The sequence below is a fragment of the Nomia melanderi genome, chromosome 6 (genome assembly GCF_051020985.1).
Source record: "Nomia melanderi isolate GNS246 chromosome 6, iyNomMela1, whole genome shotgun sequence".
NCBI classification, from domain to species: Eukaryota; Metazoa; Arthropoda; class Insecta; order Hymenoptera; family Halictidae; genus Nomia; species Nomia melanderi.
The window spans coordinates 16,844,294-16,859,781 of NC_135004.1; the positions used below are offsets into that span (position 1 = coordinate 16,844,294).

Below are 15,488 nucleotides of genomic sequence, written 5' to 3' on the forward strand. Positions count from 1 at the left end.
CGCAAGTAGAATGAGTACTAGTCAGACATCCGAAACACGGCAATTCAGTCCTCCGTTCTTCCGGTGAGCCCAGACACAAATCCACCGTCACCCAGTTCAAAAGCCTCGGTTCAAACAAACTTCCTCCTCCATTGTCCTCCGTCCTGAAATGATCCACAGCCAATCTGTTTCATCCGTGTACCCAAGAAAACCGTCGAACGAAACTATCCACCGGATAGTCGATGTCGCAGTCAGCTCCCGCACCGCTCCACCGCCATCATCCCTCCCCGGTTTCAGTCCGGCTACATCCGAACTGGTTTCTAACGTCACGGAGAAAGCTCCGTGGATGGTCGGAGGGCTCTAAGCTCGTTTTACGACCGACGAACTTTCGCGTCCGCAATCCAGCGCTATTCCCGGCTCTGCGGCCGAACCGCGCCGCTCCCTCTTATATTCTTGTTGTACGCGATTCCGTAATTCCCCGTTCGCGAGTGCTTCCCACGCCCCCGTTCCTCATGCGCGCCTCGTCGAATCAAAGTACAGCGGGCAAGATCGCAGTTCTACCAGTCGAAAGCTCGAACATGCGAGGACGAGTTAATTTTCTCGTAACAGTGGGATGCTCCTTGGAAATTTAGAATGATAATTATCTTCTATAAGGTGATTACTCGTAACAATTAACCTTTCAGCTACTGTACGTCATTGCAGTGGCTCTCGTGTACATCGTCTTTTTGAACGGTGAATTGAAATTTAATATGGAAACCCTTTGCAGTTGAGGGCTGACTCACCGCTTGATTTCTTACAGTAAAACTATAAAGTTTGATATTTAATTCTTTGCACTCGGAAGCTTTTCACTAGAAACATTTGACACTTTCCTATAAGACGTGGACGATTATTTGAAACGAACTAATTCGAAAACATACGTAAATTAGAAGACAAAGCTATTTTAGGTATCTCACATATTGATGCATTATACGAAACTTAATATTATATATAACACTCTGTAATTTTGTTATATCGAATCAATTGGTGCCTGGGAGTCGAGTGCAAAGGTTAATATACCACGTATAACGCATCAATTTGAGAAATATTGAAATTGAAAGCTTTGTTTCTCGATGTATCGTCTCACTATCAAACGTTAAAATATTTCTAGCGGCAAACTGGCGAGTGCGAAGGGTTAAAATGCCATTATAGCAATTCATTGCGTCATCGATTGCACGTAATTGCACTGTACATTCATTTCCCATATTAGTAGACGTTGCTTAATCAAACAAATCATGTAATTCCATTAAATTTGAAAAATCGATTTCCGGCCACAGTAACATCGATATTTCCCCATTGAGCGACGGTGTATACGCCCGGTGGCCGTTCATCGGCAACTCGAGCCGCCGCTCCCAACTTCTCCTCGTATCTTGTCGGTCGCAATTTCTGCTGTTGCGCCCGATCGATCTGTTTCCCGGACCGGCGTGTAAGAGTCGTAAATCCAATTTCCTCGTAATTTCATTCGCGCGGACGGACGGACGGGATCCCGCCGGGACCGCCGCGGTTTCGTTTTTCCACGAGCGGACAGACTTTGTTTAAGCCCGGCGCAATTCCTCGGCCCCGCGCGGACGACGCAGATTAGCTGCGAATGGAGTTGCAAATTCATCCCCTAAGGATGTTAGCTGTGAAGGGATTGAAGACTGGTGTCGCGCTGTGATTCCGTCAAGCTTGCGGTCCACGCCGGCGTGGATGTTACTTGACTCGAGCTTTCTTCCTTTTCCGCAGCTTTCGATGCGATTTCACTTGCGCCGATAGTGGATTGTCTCTCGCGCGTTTGCTGAGCTAGACGATGTAATATTCCTTTTCGATGATTCTTGAGTATTCCGTATGGATTCAGCTGGGTTAATAGATCTCGTGTTTAAGTTTGAGATTAACATTTCACTTACGTCTGCATTCATTGGAGTGGAAGGACGTCGGTGATACGTATCACTTTGCTTCGATGCGATCGCTAACAAGTGAACAGTGACGAGAAATATTTCGGAGTGTTTATATTTGACGTAATTAGGACTACTACTGTTCGAATCCTAGTAGGTTAATGAATTGAATAATTGATGTCGAGAAATATTTCGGAGTTTTTATATTTGACGTAATTAGGACTACTAGGTTCCAACTTCTAAGTTCGAATCGAAACATCTAAGAGTATTTACACAAGATCTAAAATCATCTGCATCCTTCAAGTAATTCCGTGGCCAAGATCTAAACAGCATCAGTCATCTCCCACGTATAAAAATGAGAATCTCGGTAAACATCCTCGGTCTGCCGATACTCTATCCGGCCGGGGGATCACGCGAAGCGTCGGAAGCAGTCTACCACGCTGCTTCCCGGGAAAGAAGGTCCGCGACGGATAGGAACGTTTATTGGCGCGTAAAAGGCAGGCTTAGTGAGCCGTAGACGCGATAATAACCGCGACACTTGATCGTAAAGGGCTTTATCGCGCCGCGGTCCCGTGCCGAGCTGGGATACGCGATATACTGCCGCGGCGGGTTATTATCATCGATTTTGTTTCAGGCTTTCATAGCCGGGAATACTATCGTCCATATTTTTCGGAGATTCTGGGTGTGAGTCGTTTGCATTCGGAGGAAATGTCGATCTGGTAGTCAAATTAAGAGGAGAAACTGAGAAACGAAAGAAACGAGCGAAGATAGGGGAGAGAAATGGGAAGAAAGAGGAATCAGAGGAAAATGTGAAAGATGTTCTTTGAGAATGATTTCATGTTTCGATGGAATAGTAGAAACTTCTAGCTTTTCCTGACATTTCAACCCTTTGAGATGATTGTTTAAAGTGCGCCAAAATTAGATACTGAATGCCTAATTAATAGAGAAGAAGGAAACTGTGTACTGATTTCTTGCTGTTTCAGTAGTTAAATCGTTGGTTTGCAATTTAGTGTGCTAAATATGGAAGTTTGATCTAGTAGTACATTTTGATTCTATGAGAAGATTAAGAGACTAATCATTAAAAACCTTTTTAGCGTCTATTCCATTAATATTGTCTATTATATTGTCAAAAGGACAGAAGACTTTCTTCTACAGAATTTCGTTTCGTTCTAGTTAAAATTAGCCGATATTGCTTTCAATTTATATTTTCTCGACACTGTCACGTCGATTTTAGCTTCGAGAATAAACGATTCATGTAAGAATGTCATAATAATGAAATTCCTATGGATTCCGACATTTCGATTGCCGACACAGGGGGTAAGAAACTAGTTTCAACTGTACGGGATACCGATGAATATCGATTCGGTAGTGGACGCGTTAATGGACACGGCTCGCGGCCGGAAACTTCGAAGGAAAATCATCGATTTCACCCCGTCGCGCGTCTTCCGGCGTACCAATGACACCCGCCCCCATTCGTCAGGGTCCGTGCACTCACCGTTCACTCGGCCGCCGGTGAAAAATCGCGCGTCACATTTTGAGTTACGCGAATTTATCGCCCGATAGTGTTACTCCGCGCCCAATATGGCCGTTCGCATTTGCCCCTCGGCTTCGTTTTTTGTAATTTTCGCGCGGGAATTTATGGGAGTTCCGGCGGACGGGCCCGTGAATATTTACCGAGGCTCGTTTTTTTCGGTATCGAACAATTTCCGGTGCGTCCCGCCGACGGGCCGGCCCCGTAATTTTAGTTAATGAACCGGTTGTTTAATTGCTCGGTTGATTATTGGGCACTGCGTTCGCGATACCAAAAGTTAACTGCTCTTTACCGAGGGAACAATTGAGATTTATGATTCGGAACGTTGGTTTTTTAACTGAGAGATTTCGAATGTTGATCGTGGTTTCGAAAATGAAATGAGAGTGCAGTGCAACGTTTTTTCTAGGTGTCTTCAACCCTTGGCTTTTGTAGTCGAAAGTTTTTTGCTAGATATTTGAAACTAAGTAATGAGAGAACATCGTAAGTTAAAAGGACTTTTATTAAAGGTTAAGGGAACTGAACGAAAGAACTTTCTTATTGTTTCGATATTCGACGTAGTGATGTATTTACTAAATTTAATATCGTACATAGGATTTTATAATTTCGTTATATCAGATCAAGCGGTGAGTGATCATTTCCCTGGAAACCGATCATGTATTTTCAAACGCGAAGGTAGATTAATGCAAACGAGAACAATCATTGATAATCATACACGGGAACGAGCGAGCGTCCCCACTAAATACCCGTCAAAACTCATCTCGACGGGAATAAATCCTGCTCCCGTTAAAAATTTTTATTCCCGCGCAGAATTACGACCTATCTGTTCAGTACCATCTGTGGCTCGGTTTGTGTATTCATTTCACGAGCGTCGCATTAAATTACCGTCGTTCGTTTCCGCGATAAAAAGAGCAACAATCATTTCTAAAGCTCGTTTCAATGCCTCCGGGCGAAGTCGCGCGCGAACTTCGACGAAGTTGGCCCGCCTCGTCGCAGAAATACGCGGCGTTGTTGCGCTCGTTTGTTTTCTATCTCAAACAAGAATTTATGCAGCGTTGCGCGTAAGTATTTAATCACATTTGCGCTGTTCAACATTCCTGAATATTACGTATCTCTTTGAAACTGTGACAGGTTAACAATTTCTTGAGCGGATCTAAAAATTCATCCTCTCGGCGATGTCTCGGGCAAACTGAGTTTTGCTGAATACTTCTGCGAGCATTGTTGCTAAGTAGTCCTTGCCATACAAAATGAATCTTATTTCAAAAATACAAATTTTCAAATATATTCTGTTTCTCTATTTACACAGCATTGGAATCGAAGTGCAAAATATCCATTGTCATTCAAAGTACTTGATAATATCGTAAACAAGAATAACCACCATATGCTTAGCTCTATATCTTACAAGTTTTATTTAAAACATTTGTTTCTATCGCTCATTCTTTCTAACTTTTTAAGCTCGAAAATCACCACTAGATTCGATGTATCAAAAACTACCGTCTTATGTATAACATTATCCTCCATATAATCCATCGATATGTGAAATATTCATATAAAATATCTGAGTTTCTTAATGTACATACGTTTCGTCATTTGTCAGTTTGAACATTATATCTCTCTGAAGATATCTGTATCAATCTCTCTGATAGTTTATATCTCCCTGAAAAACGTTGCATGTTCCTAAAGAAAAACTGTCAAGTGCAAAGGGTTAATTATCGAGTTTTGTCCAGGAAATGGCCGTTCGGGTGGCTCAGCCGGGTTTCCGGGTATCATTAACCGGTGAATTTTTACAGCCGCGCATTACGCCCGTCGTATTTCTTGCGACCCCGCCGGTTTGACGTCGAGAACCGCGCCGCGTTATTTGCGTTTCGCGCGGCCTGCGAGGATCCGGCCCCGGAAAAATGCTCTCCAGTTTCACCCGTATTTCCCATTCTACTTATCGCGCGACGCCAGGGTCCACTTTTGAATTATTAAGTCCGCGTTATTGACTCTTGGCCCGTTGCGATTCGACTCCGCTTGAAAAATTCAGTAGGAGAGACTCGCGTGACGGCCTCTTGTTCTGTTTCACTTACGTTTCTATGTTGTAGCTGGCAGGAATTCTTCTTGACACGTTCGCGACCACGCGTCGCATACAATCTGCTTAATCGATTCACTCCAATGTATCAATTTTTAAAGATTTCATCGTTAAACAGGTTCATTCTTAACGCTAGGTTTACGGAACGCGCCAATGTGACGCAGATTGAATTGTATAAACGTTATTTGGTAAATGTTTCAATCGGTTTTCGTTGATCCAGTTACACGAATGTGAATCCTGATTGTCTATTTCTACATCTACAATTTTAAAATCTAAATGAACGAATATAAACTTCCCCAGGAACGATAGAATAAACTGTACAATAACCGCCCGTAAACCTAGTGTTAACTCTTCGGTGTTTGAAAGAAATGTCCTTGTTATCCAGTGTGGTGGCACGAAGCAACAAATATGCTGCGAAACTTGCGATAATAAAAATGACTTCGAAGTTGCTCTGTTTTATATGATCTTTGCGACCGTTTAATGATTGACGGTGGAAAATGGAAAACGCTTCTGCGAGCGGGAAAGAGTAATGCGAGAATATTTCTATGATTGGAGGTCATAGCACAATCGTCTCTGCGATTGTGGATTTTATTAGAATTCGTAGTTTGTATCAGATATAAAAACCGTAAGGGTCCATAAAATTCCCGTTGACGCGTACGACGCCGTGAATCAGATTCTCTGCTTGAAATTGAATTTTAGAGCAGACAGTAGAGTTCTGTATTAAAAAATGCCTGCGCGACTGCAGTAAACAATCGTTGTGAACGTACAATTGAAACGGAACTATCAAGCATCGATATATAAAATACAATTCTAATAAAATGCTACAGATTTCCTCACTGCACAAGTGCACGTCGTTATGCACCTAATGCACATTCACACGTTTTGCAGGTAGAATTACCATGCAAAGTATATGTAGCATCAAATGCATACTGGGTTTATTAAAATCCAACAAAATTCCTTTTAAAAACAGCGCACGCGCGTGCATCGCCAACTGCACATCTAATAAAGTGCCAAAAAGTTTCTTCCTGCAAAAGTGCATGTCATTAACACGACCGAGTCGACTTTATAAATTTTCCCTGTGAAAACTAAGGCTACATCCGTTCAGATTTCTAAATTAATTTCTTAGAATAATCTCTGCAACAATATATTACGTATTCCCTTAAAATTGAAAAAATCAGACATCAAAATTCGACTCAACCGTATTATCGTCTAAACAATCGATCTATCGAGTGCACATGCATTTAAAAATTGAATTTAAGAGAAGCGCACTCATCAGACGCATACCGAGTTTATTAAAGTCCAACGAAACTCGTATCCGAGAAAGGGCAGATCCGTGCACGCAGCTTCTACGTTTCACCGTTATAAGAAGCGTGGGATTAGAATAATAAATATTCCGCATAACGTGAAGTGGAGTCGGGGCATAATGAAACGCTGAGAAATTTAAAATTCAAATGCTCGTACGTCTTGGTGTACGTGCCATCGGTGGCACGAAATTAGAACGGCGGCGGGGGCCAGTGCGCGCACGATCAACCGCGCGAGATGTTCTTAATGGAAACTCTCTCAGCCCTCTCACTCGCACGCGTTGCCACGTTTATTTTCGCAGAGCGAAGTCGGCAGAGTGCGAGGGAGTGTCGCGCTCGGAAGAAGCTGAGGTATCAATACCTGGAAGAGTTGGTGGCCGACCGCGAGAAAGCAGTGCTCGCTCTCAGGAAGGAGCTGGAGATGGTGAGTCACGTTTGGAAATTCTTATGTCTCCTTTATCCCACGTCTCCCGCCATTTTCCACGGCGGCTCCTTCTTCTTCATTCCTCGCACGATCGCATCCTGCCCTTTACTCGGCTCGCTCTTCGCGGAAATTGTTACGTTTTAAAGAATTTCTTAATCCACGGTCGCTGTTCCCATGGCTATTGGGAAATTTGCTTCTTGGCTTTCGGAGCGCTGAACTTTTCTACGAGACTAGTCGCGAACCTATACCTCTAATTTGTCACTGTGTACTTATATCAGATGTGAGCACTATAATGTGCATCGATGATTGAAAGAATGAATGAAGCTGCTGGTGTATCGTTCATACGATATTCACGAAAGCTATAGTGGCATATAGTAGGTAAAATTAAGTAGTTTATAAATAACTACCAATAGTTAACCCTTTGCACTCGAGTGGTGACTCTCAGTCATTTTATTCGATATAATAAAGTCACAAAGTGTTATCGTATTAAGTTTCGTATAATGCATCAACCTGTGGAATATTTTTATGAAATAGCTTTGTTTATGAAAATAGCGTCTGTCTTATTGGAAATCGTCGCATTTTCTAGTAGAAAGCTCCCGAGTGCAAAGGGTTAATGTGATCTCTTTCGTCACAACTGAAATACAACGATTTCCTAATTTCTACTCAAGGTAAGATTCCCCGTTTAGAAAACCGAAAGATCCCGAAGTATCGATTGCTCTCGAATGATTCGGCAATAAGAAAACCGTGTCCCTGATCGTCTAATCCTTATCTTTGCAATCGTTAGAATCCCGCCTCCAGAACGCTCCACGCGAGCTGGAATTCGGCCATTGCACCTCGGCCCGCTCGCCGGGCCAGACATTCTATTTGTCCCGCATGTTCCCGATTAAATAACCGCGCCGCCTTCTTCCTCCACGGTCCCGGAGGAGAGTTACAGTTTCCAGCGGAATGGTAGCGTTCCGTCTGCTATTTTCTCCGCGTTAATATCGTAAATTCCAAACGCGGGGCAGCGGGGGAACCCCGGGACCGAACGCGAAGTTTTTCCCAGGGAATCGTAAACCAGCCGCGTTTTACTATTTCCCTCTATCCTTTTTTCCCTCCCGCCGTCCTTCCGCCGGTTCGCGCGGCCCGAAGTTTTCCGGAATTAGCTCTGGCACCTAGGACACGCTGGAAGACGCGCCGCGGCCCGCGAATGTAGTGGAAAATCGTGTAACTTCCGCCCGCCATTTTTCACCCTTACGATTGCATCGCGTTTATCCTGTCACCGGTGCAAATTTCGCGGCGACCTTTTAAACGTCGTCGTCGTCGCTCCTAACGGTGATTTATGGAGGGCCGTATTAATGTCTTCCTCGGAATTATCGGCAGCCCTCTGGCCGCCATTTTGTTCCGTGCACGCGGTGTCTCGATGGCGCGGGACAAATGCTTTTCTTGCGGGTTCTCGTGCCCAACGCGGGACACGATTCTTTGTGTTAACGTAAAGAGAAGATTTTAATACTAGATCCAAAGAACCTGTGAATTTGACGGATTTTGAATTGTTTAAACATTATTTAATGACGGTTTAAGTCGATTTTTCATCGATTATATAGACGATATGATTTAAAATTCTGCGTTTTCTTCGGTTCATTTAACTGTTTATTAATTGAATGATCAGTTTCCGAATTGTTATCGTTTATTTCTGTTCCTACTATGAAGAATTCATCGTTCCACTCATTTATCTATATTTTACAACCAGTTATTTGACTGGTTGCGGTAGGAATTGGTATGCATAAAGCGCCGGTACGTTTAGTGAGATGTTTTCCTATGGCGCCGCGTCCTCCGCGAACGAGAATTTGATACTTTATAGAACGCACGTGCTTTTGGACATAACTTATTACTGTCTTTGATCACGGTTCGCCTGTTCTACTCGCAATAAACACGGGTTGCGGTATGATATTACATATTACCGGTCTCTATCATGTTATGGTACACATATTGCGTCGTGTTGCAGTAAATATTTGCGACTGGAGTACGAGTGTTTATTGAGATTTTTATTTTGTATAGGCTACCTTCTAATAGCTCAACACTAGAACTACCGAACACGGCAATTTACTTCTTCAAACTTTTCTATAACACTAGAACTACCGTAACAGTCAAAATGACTGGTTTCAGTTTTTCTGTTTCGCATTTATTGATATCTTTTAAGATTCGTTCCATCTTCCGTAACTTTTTCACGAAGCCCACAATAAAATCCGTTTCGTTACCAACGAATCCAGTTACACGCCATTCTTCGCCGTTCAACGAATCGAATTTCACCCGACGCAACCAAAAGTAGAAACGTTCAACAAAGCCGAATACGCGAGTCGGATGCTTCATCAGCCTCCTGTCAAAGTAATCAAAAGCAATCCGAAAAACGAGCCCCGGCACGCGGCAGAGAGAAAAACACTCTGTTCCCTTTCGATTTTTATTTTCCCATGGAAAATCCCTTCGTTTTTCCAGCCGCAGATTCCGTCGCAGCGGAACACCCGCTCGCTCGCTCGCTCGCGAAATTCGTTCCCGCGACCCGACCGCGGTGATCCCGGTTTCCCCCGGTGTTTGGCTTCGATTCCCCGCGAGCCGGGCATTAAAAACTCAAACCGAGCAAACACTTCAAAGCTGCCGGCGGCGGGTCGCGGTTATCCGTCAGCCGGCGGAGCCGTGTAACAAATAAAATTTAAAATAACACCGGCTCGCTTTGAACTCGTTACCACCGTCCGCTCAACGGTATTATCGAGGAACGTCTGTCCGTGTTTGCGGTCCCCGATCCCGTTCCATTTCAAGAGCCGGAAGAACCCGAAGCCCTTCAACTGCCGCCGGCCACTCCGCGCCGTGTCCCGGACCTATTTCCTGGATTCCCCCAGGTATAACCTGTAGATTGTCACCTGGAAGCAAGGCGGGAAATGTAATCCTGTTACGCGTCACTGGCGATGTTACGAAATTCCGTTGGTCCGACACCTAGAGAATGAACATTTTACATAAATAATGATGACATGGCAGTCGGCGACGATAGGCTCGCGGTAGATCGTTGACGCGTAATCGGATTACATCGCAGCCTCTCTGCTCGAAAGCCGTGTAACCGGGATCCGTTGCTCTTCCTTTTCCAGTATCGACAGTGGGGACAGGAATTGGACGCCGGACGAGTTCCCGAAGGGCTGCAGGCGATGCTGGAGGACTTCGGCTCCCTGAAGCGGGAGAAGATGGTCAACTAACCCGGAGAGGAGAGGAAGACACGAGTCATGAACGTCGAGCCCCCGCCATCTCCTTCTTTCCCTCGCCGTGTGCACTCCCCTTTTCTTTTTGTATTTTTACCGCTTTCGCCGCGATCCTCTGGTGGTCGGTAGCTTCTTCTTCCCCCTACTTCTGTACAGTGTCTTATATCGAACGAATTTGCCGGGGGCCAGTCCCCGCGGCCCGAATTCGCCGCCAGCGGCTCGTTCGACGGCCGCCTCGCGTCTCGCCGACGGTCGATCCGTCGGGACGCGATCGACACGTTCGCTACCCGACGTCGCATACCTGTGGCTGCCACGGTTGCGCGTCCATTCGCGAAGGAAAATGAAATTGCGCGAATATTGTTACTTAAAATTGTAAGACGTTGCATTTAGGAGTTTAGCGATTAAGCTTCTAGCTTGATTCTTTTCGATATTTTATTTGGAAGATTGAAGTATATTGTTATTGGAATATGTACGATGTTGTATTTGGGAATTCGATTATTTTTATGGGGTTCAGTTCTCTTTGAATGTTTTATTTATTGGAGTATTGCAACTGAGAGAATAGTTAACGAAACGGACGGTATCGGTATTGTTATTTAAGGGTAGAGGATACGACTTTATGTTTAAGAACTCGATAACTCTCTTTTGGTTTCAGTTTTGGAATAGTTTATTTATGAGATTTGTTGGACTTCGTTGGGTATTGGGACTGGGAAGATTACCGAAACGAATGGTAGCGAACGTGTTACGGAGAGAAAAAAAGGAAAAGTGAAATGATCATTGTTCCGTTCGAACCATAGGTTCGTACTTCACGCCGGTTCCCCGCGTTTCTGTCGCCTTTTTTCGGCTATTACCTGTTTTTTCCCGGAGAAACTGATTTGGCGTTGTTGTTTCTCCGATCGTTACCTCTATATAGATATATATATATATATATGTGTATGCGCATGTCGTTTTTGTTTTGCGAACGGAAAAAACGAAAAAATTAAAGGAACGTTGTTTGTATCCCTTGTTATCCGCGACAACACGTTGAGTTGACTTTTTTTTTAATTAGTTTGTGTGTTTCGACGACGGCCGACGATGAAGCTTCGCGCGCACCGCACGGTGCCCTCGACGTACTCATACTTACGTATGTACCTAATACACGTACCTTTTCGCCGCGCAGTTTATTAGAGAGAGAGAGAGAGAGAGAGAGAGAGAGAGAGAAAGTTTATACAAAGAAATAAAGAAATAAACAAGCATTGTTAACCCTTTGCGGACGGAGATTTTCAAAAGTATTTCAATTCTTTCAGTCTTCGTAATTAAAATAGAAATCTAAATCGGAACATGTGTTATACAAAGCTAGGTATCAATAAAACATTAAAATAGAATCAAAATAATTAAAATTACAGTCACAATTACAATTGAAATTAAATTAAAATTGAAATAGAATCAAAATAATTAAAATTACAGTTACACTTACAACTGAAATTAAATTAAAATTGCAATAGAATCAAAATAATTAAAATTACAGTTACAGTTACAATTGAAATTAAATTAAAATTGCAATAGAATCAAAATAATTAAAATTACAGTTACAGTAACAACTGAAATCAAATTAAAATTGAAATTAAATTAAATACTTTAAGGAAAAGGAAACCGTATATCTTTTATTATTTGAACAATGAAATTGTTTCCAACCTTCTGTATTACACTTAACGCGAGGTGTCCGTGCGATGACATTCGTCCTCAAAGGGTGGCTATATCAATGTTGAAACCACCGACGACGGACAACGACGATTCGTCAGGTGTACGTAAAAGAGGAGGAAAAGTGAATACGTTGAACGCAGTATTCAGACCGCCCGGTGGTCTCGTTCGTGCGTGATTCGTAGAGAAATAGAGAGAGAGAGAGAGAGAGAGAATTTCGAGAATCTCTATTCCGCGGACAGATATCACTTCGTAGGAGCGTCTCCGTTCTTTCCCCTTCGTTCCGCGTCCACACGTTCGCGACGCGACCGGTCGCCTCTTTACCAGAAACGGTATTCCTATACTGTTCGACGCTGATCGCTAAACTTTGTACAGATATCGCCGATATAGCGCGTGCACTCGATTTTATAGATATATACATATATATTGACACAGGACGCGCAACTGGAATATATATATTTATATATTTATATGTACCTGGAAAAGTATCTAGAGACCGAATAAAATGGATATTTTTCAAGAAACCTTACCTCGTTATTCCTTGCATCGATTGTATATTTTTAATATCAGAGCCACTGTGTATAGGTCGAAGCTAACGTCGAGGTTTATATATTACAATTTTATTAACATTACTGCGAGAATTTCTCAATGATACATTTATATAGGATCAATAATAAGAAACGCTTCGAGTTTCAAGAAATGTATTCTTTCAATTGTAATAACAAACTAGTCACTCGTACCGTTCCGTACTTCTAATATTAATAAGCGCGATTGAAACCAGATTGCACCGTAAATATCGACAATGAAATCTGTTTCGATTCGTGCTGCGCAATCTCCATTCGTACGTTCTAATGAAACGATATTGTTATCGGGCAATGGACAAAGGAAACTGAAAAAAACAGAGCGATACACGGAGCACCGGCGATCACTCGCGAAATCTGGGGTATCGAACTGCTGACCTGTGCCCTTTCGACTGTTCGCTGATCCTTTTCCAGCGAACCGGGCCAGGGCGAACGGTAGCGTTGCGGGTAATAATAATTGAACGACACAGGTGACCCAGTAACAGGAATAACTTACTTTTTCTTTCATTGAAGTGATGATTAAAGATGAGATGCGAGGACAGTATAAAAATGTGATTAATGCATCGCAGGTTGAACGGTTGATTTGTTGTTTCCGTAGCGGGGTATTTGTTGTACGCTATTAGCGACTATAACGGCGCACTGCCATGCGCACAATGTACGCCGGAAACGGTTGTAGTCAGCTGACAGAATCGCAGTCGGGCAACAATTAATTATACCGTCGGGTCAAGCCAACCATCTTCTGTTTAACCCTCTCGCTACTGTGGACGCATATATACGCGCCGCATGAAACGCTCTTCGTGTACCGTGGACGTATATATTCGATCGCTGCGATGCGTTGTTCGTGTACCGCGCGCGCGTGTATGTTGCGGGAAATATTTATTGCACCGGCGGACTGTAGAACGCGTTGTTACGTGTACTCCTTACTGCAAATTGCGGGAGAATATTGTTGTGTCACTCTCTACTGCGAATTCGATGCTGGTTGGTTATTTAACACTTTGCACTCGAAAGTTTCTCAATGGAAATACTCAACATTTTCTGACGAGATATAGGTCGTATTGTTTGAAACTGATTTGAGGATAATTCATAGATAAATTAAGCAGAGGTGTTTTATTTAAATATTTCACGTAGCAATGCGAGCTTTAATTTGAAATATTAACCCTTTGTAATATTAAAAACTTATAAAATTTTCAATTGGATATTAAACCTTGTGTAATGTATCAACACATAAAACATCGAAGTAAAATAGTTCTGTCTCTTAATTTGTAGAAGATAATTGTGTTAGTTGCGAGAAATATCGTTAATATTCAGTCAGAAAGTAATGAATATTTTTCATGAAAAATATTGTCGAGTGCAAAGGGTTAAATATTCAACTTTTTAAACATTGGTTACAGTTCACATCAGTTTCGATTGATCGGTAATTACGAAGTTGTTTTATACGTATAAATATCTGTTCCTTTAGAACCAGTAGGAACTAGTGTACAAGAAATTCCCGCAAATCTAGGGTTAAGCTCCCAGTAAATTAGTCACGCTAAGTTTCCACTTAATTACTTGAAAAATCGGCGAAGAAGCCCGCGAGTCACTGTAAGTCTTCCAAATTGGAGCCAGACGGACTAAAGATCGTTCCGCAGTTCTAAAGTTCATCTAAAGAGGATTACCAAGCCAGCCGCGCAAAACATTAGCAGCACACGCGACGATCGTAAAAGCGGAGTCGCCGTTGCACGCGTCTCGCCCGGAGGATAACGATACAGAATTCCTCGCGCCATGAACTGCGCTCATTCAATTTCTTTTTCCCGGGAAATCACGTTCCCGGGGAACGGTGGTGGCCACCGTCGCGCCCACGTGTACAGGGTGTCAAAAAATATATTCTGACCTTGGAAACAAATACAGCGATGTCCAGTGTCCATGAGTAACTAAATAATTGTGTAATTTGGGAACTGTGATATCGAATCAATAATTCATTCGGTACTTACATATTTTACGAACTATCTTTGTGTTTAAGGAATAAAATATTAACCCTTGAGGGATCGATGTCATATAAGCGTCATATGTATGGCAGCAAAAATTATTTTATTATTTTTATCACCGTTATTCTAATATTTACAATATTTACAACACGTGTACAGTAAAACTACCCAGTAGTATAGATTGACTTTCTGAAATTTCTTTATAGAAGCTCCATCTGTTGAGACTTCAACCCTTTGCACTCGAGCGGCGCCTTTCAATCGCCATTTGATTTAACCCAACGAAATTATAAAATTTACAATTCAATATTAAATTTTCTATAATCTACCAACACATGGAATAATCACAAAATGAAGAAATCAGGAATCATTTTGACCCGTCTAGTAGCGTTAGTGTTAAATGAAAGCTAACCTGCGCCGTGATCGTGACATCTCATTTCGGGACACCCCGTACACGTGTGTACGCACGCGACATGGTCGGGGGAGGGAAATAAAAGCCTGTTGGCGAGAGGACACGGGAGCGCCAAGGAAAAGTGTATGGTAATTCGATAATCCGTACAATGGTTGCTCGCCGGCCCCGCGTTCGCGCGGACATAACTCGGCCGCGTTATGAATTTAAGGTGTTTCAAGTAGATTAAAAATTCCCGCGCCCTTCCAGCTGAATCAAGCCGGTCTAACGCTATTAAGCGAATATAACGGACCTCGTGAATACCCCTGAAATGCGTTTATTAACGGAGTAATCCCTTTCATTCCGCTAATGTTGCGTTTCGATATGCAAAGAGCTCGGGGATTAAAAATGTCTTCGGTCCGACTCCGGGAATTCACTTTCTTA

General features: G+C 42.8%; 1 protein-coding gene across 5 annotated transcripts in view; it reads left to right on the forward strand.

The window, feature by feature from the left end:
- The window catches only part of REPTOR-BP (REPTOR-binding partner), a 32,900-nt gene extending 20,262 nt beyond the window's left edge, over positions 1-12,638 (forward strand). For all 5 annotated transcript variants that reach the window (XM_076368699.1, XM_076368700.1, XM_031984055.2 and 2 more), the window contains exons 3-4: positions 7,092-7,213; positions 10,330-12,638. In XM_076368699.1, coding sequence (XP_076224814.1) covers positions 7,092-7,213; positions 10,330-10,434 — 227 coding nt within the window. In that variant the 3' untranslated portion in view covers positions 10,435-12,638. The remainder of the gene's footprint in view (positions 1-7,091; positions 7,214-10,329) is intronic.
- The last annotated feature ends 2,850 nt before the right edge of the window (positions 12,639-15,488 follow it).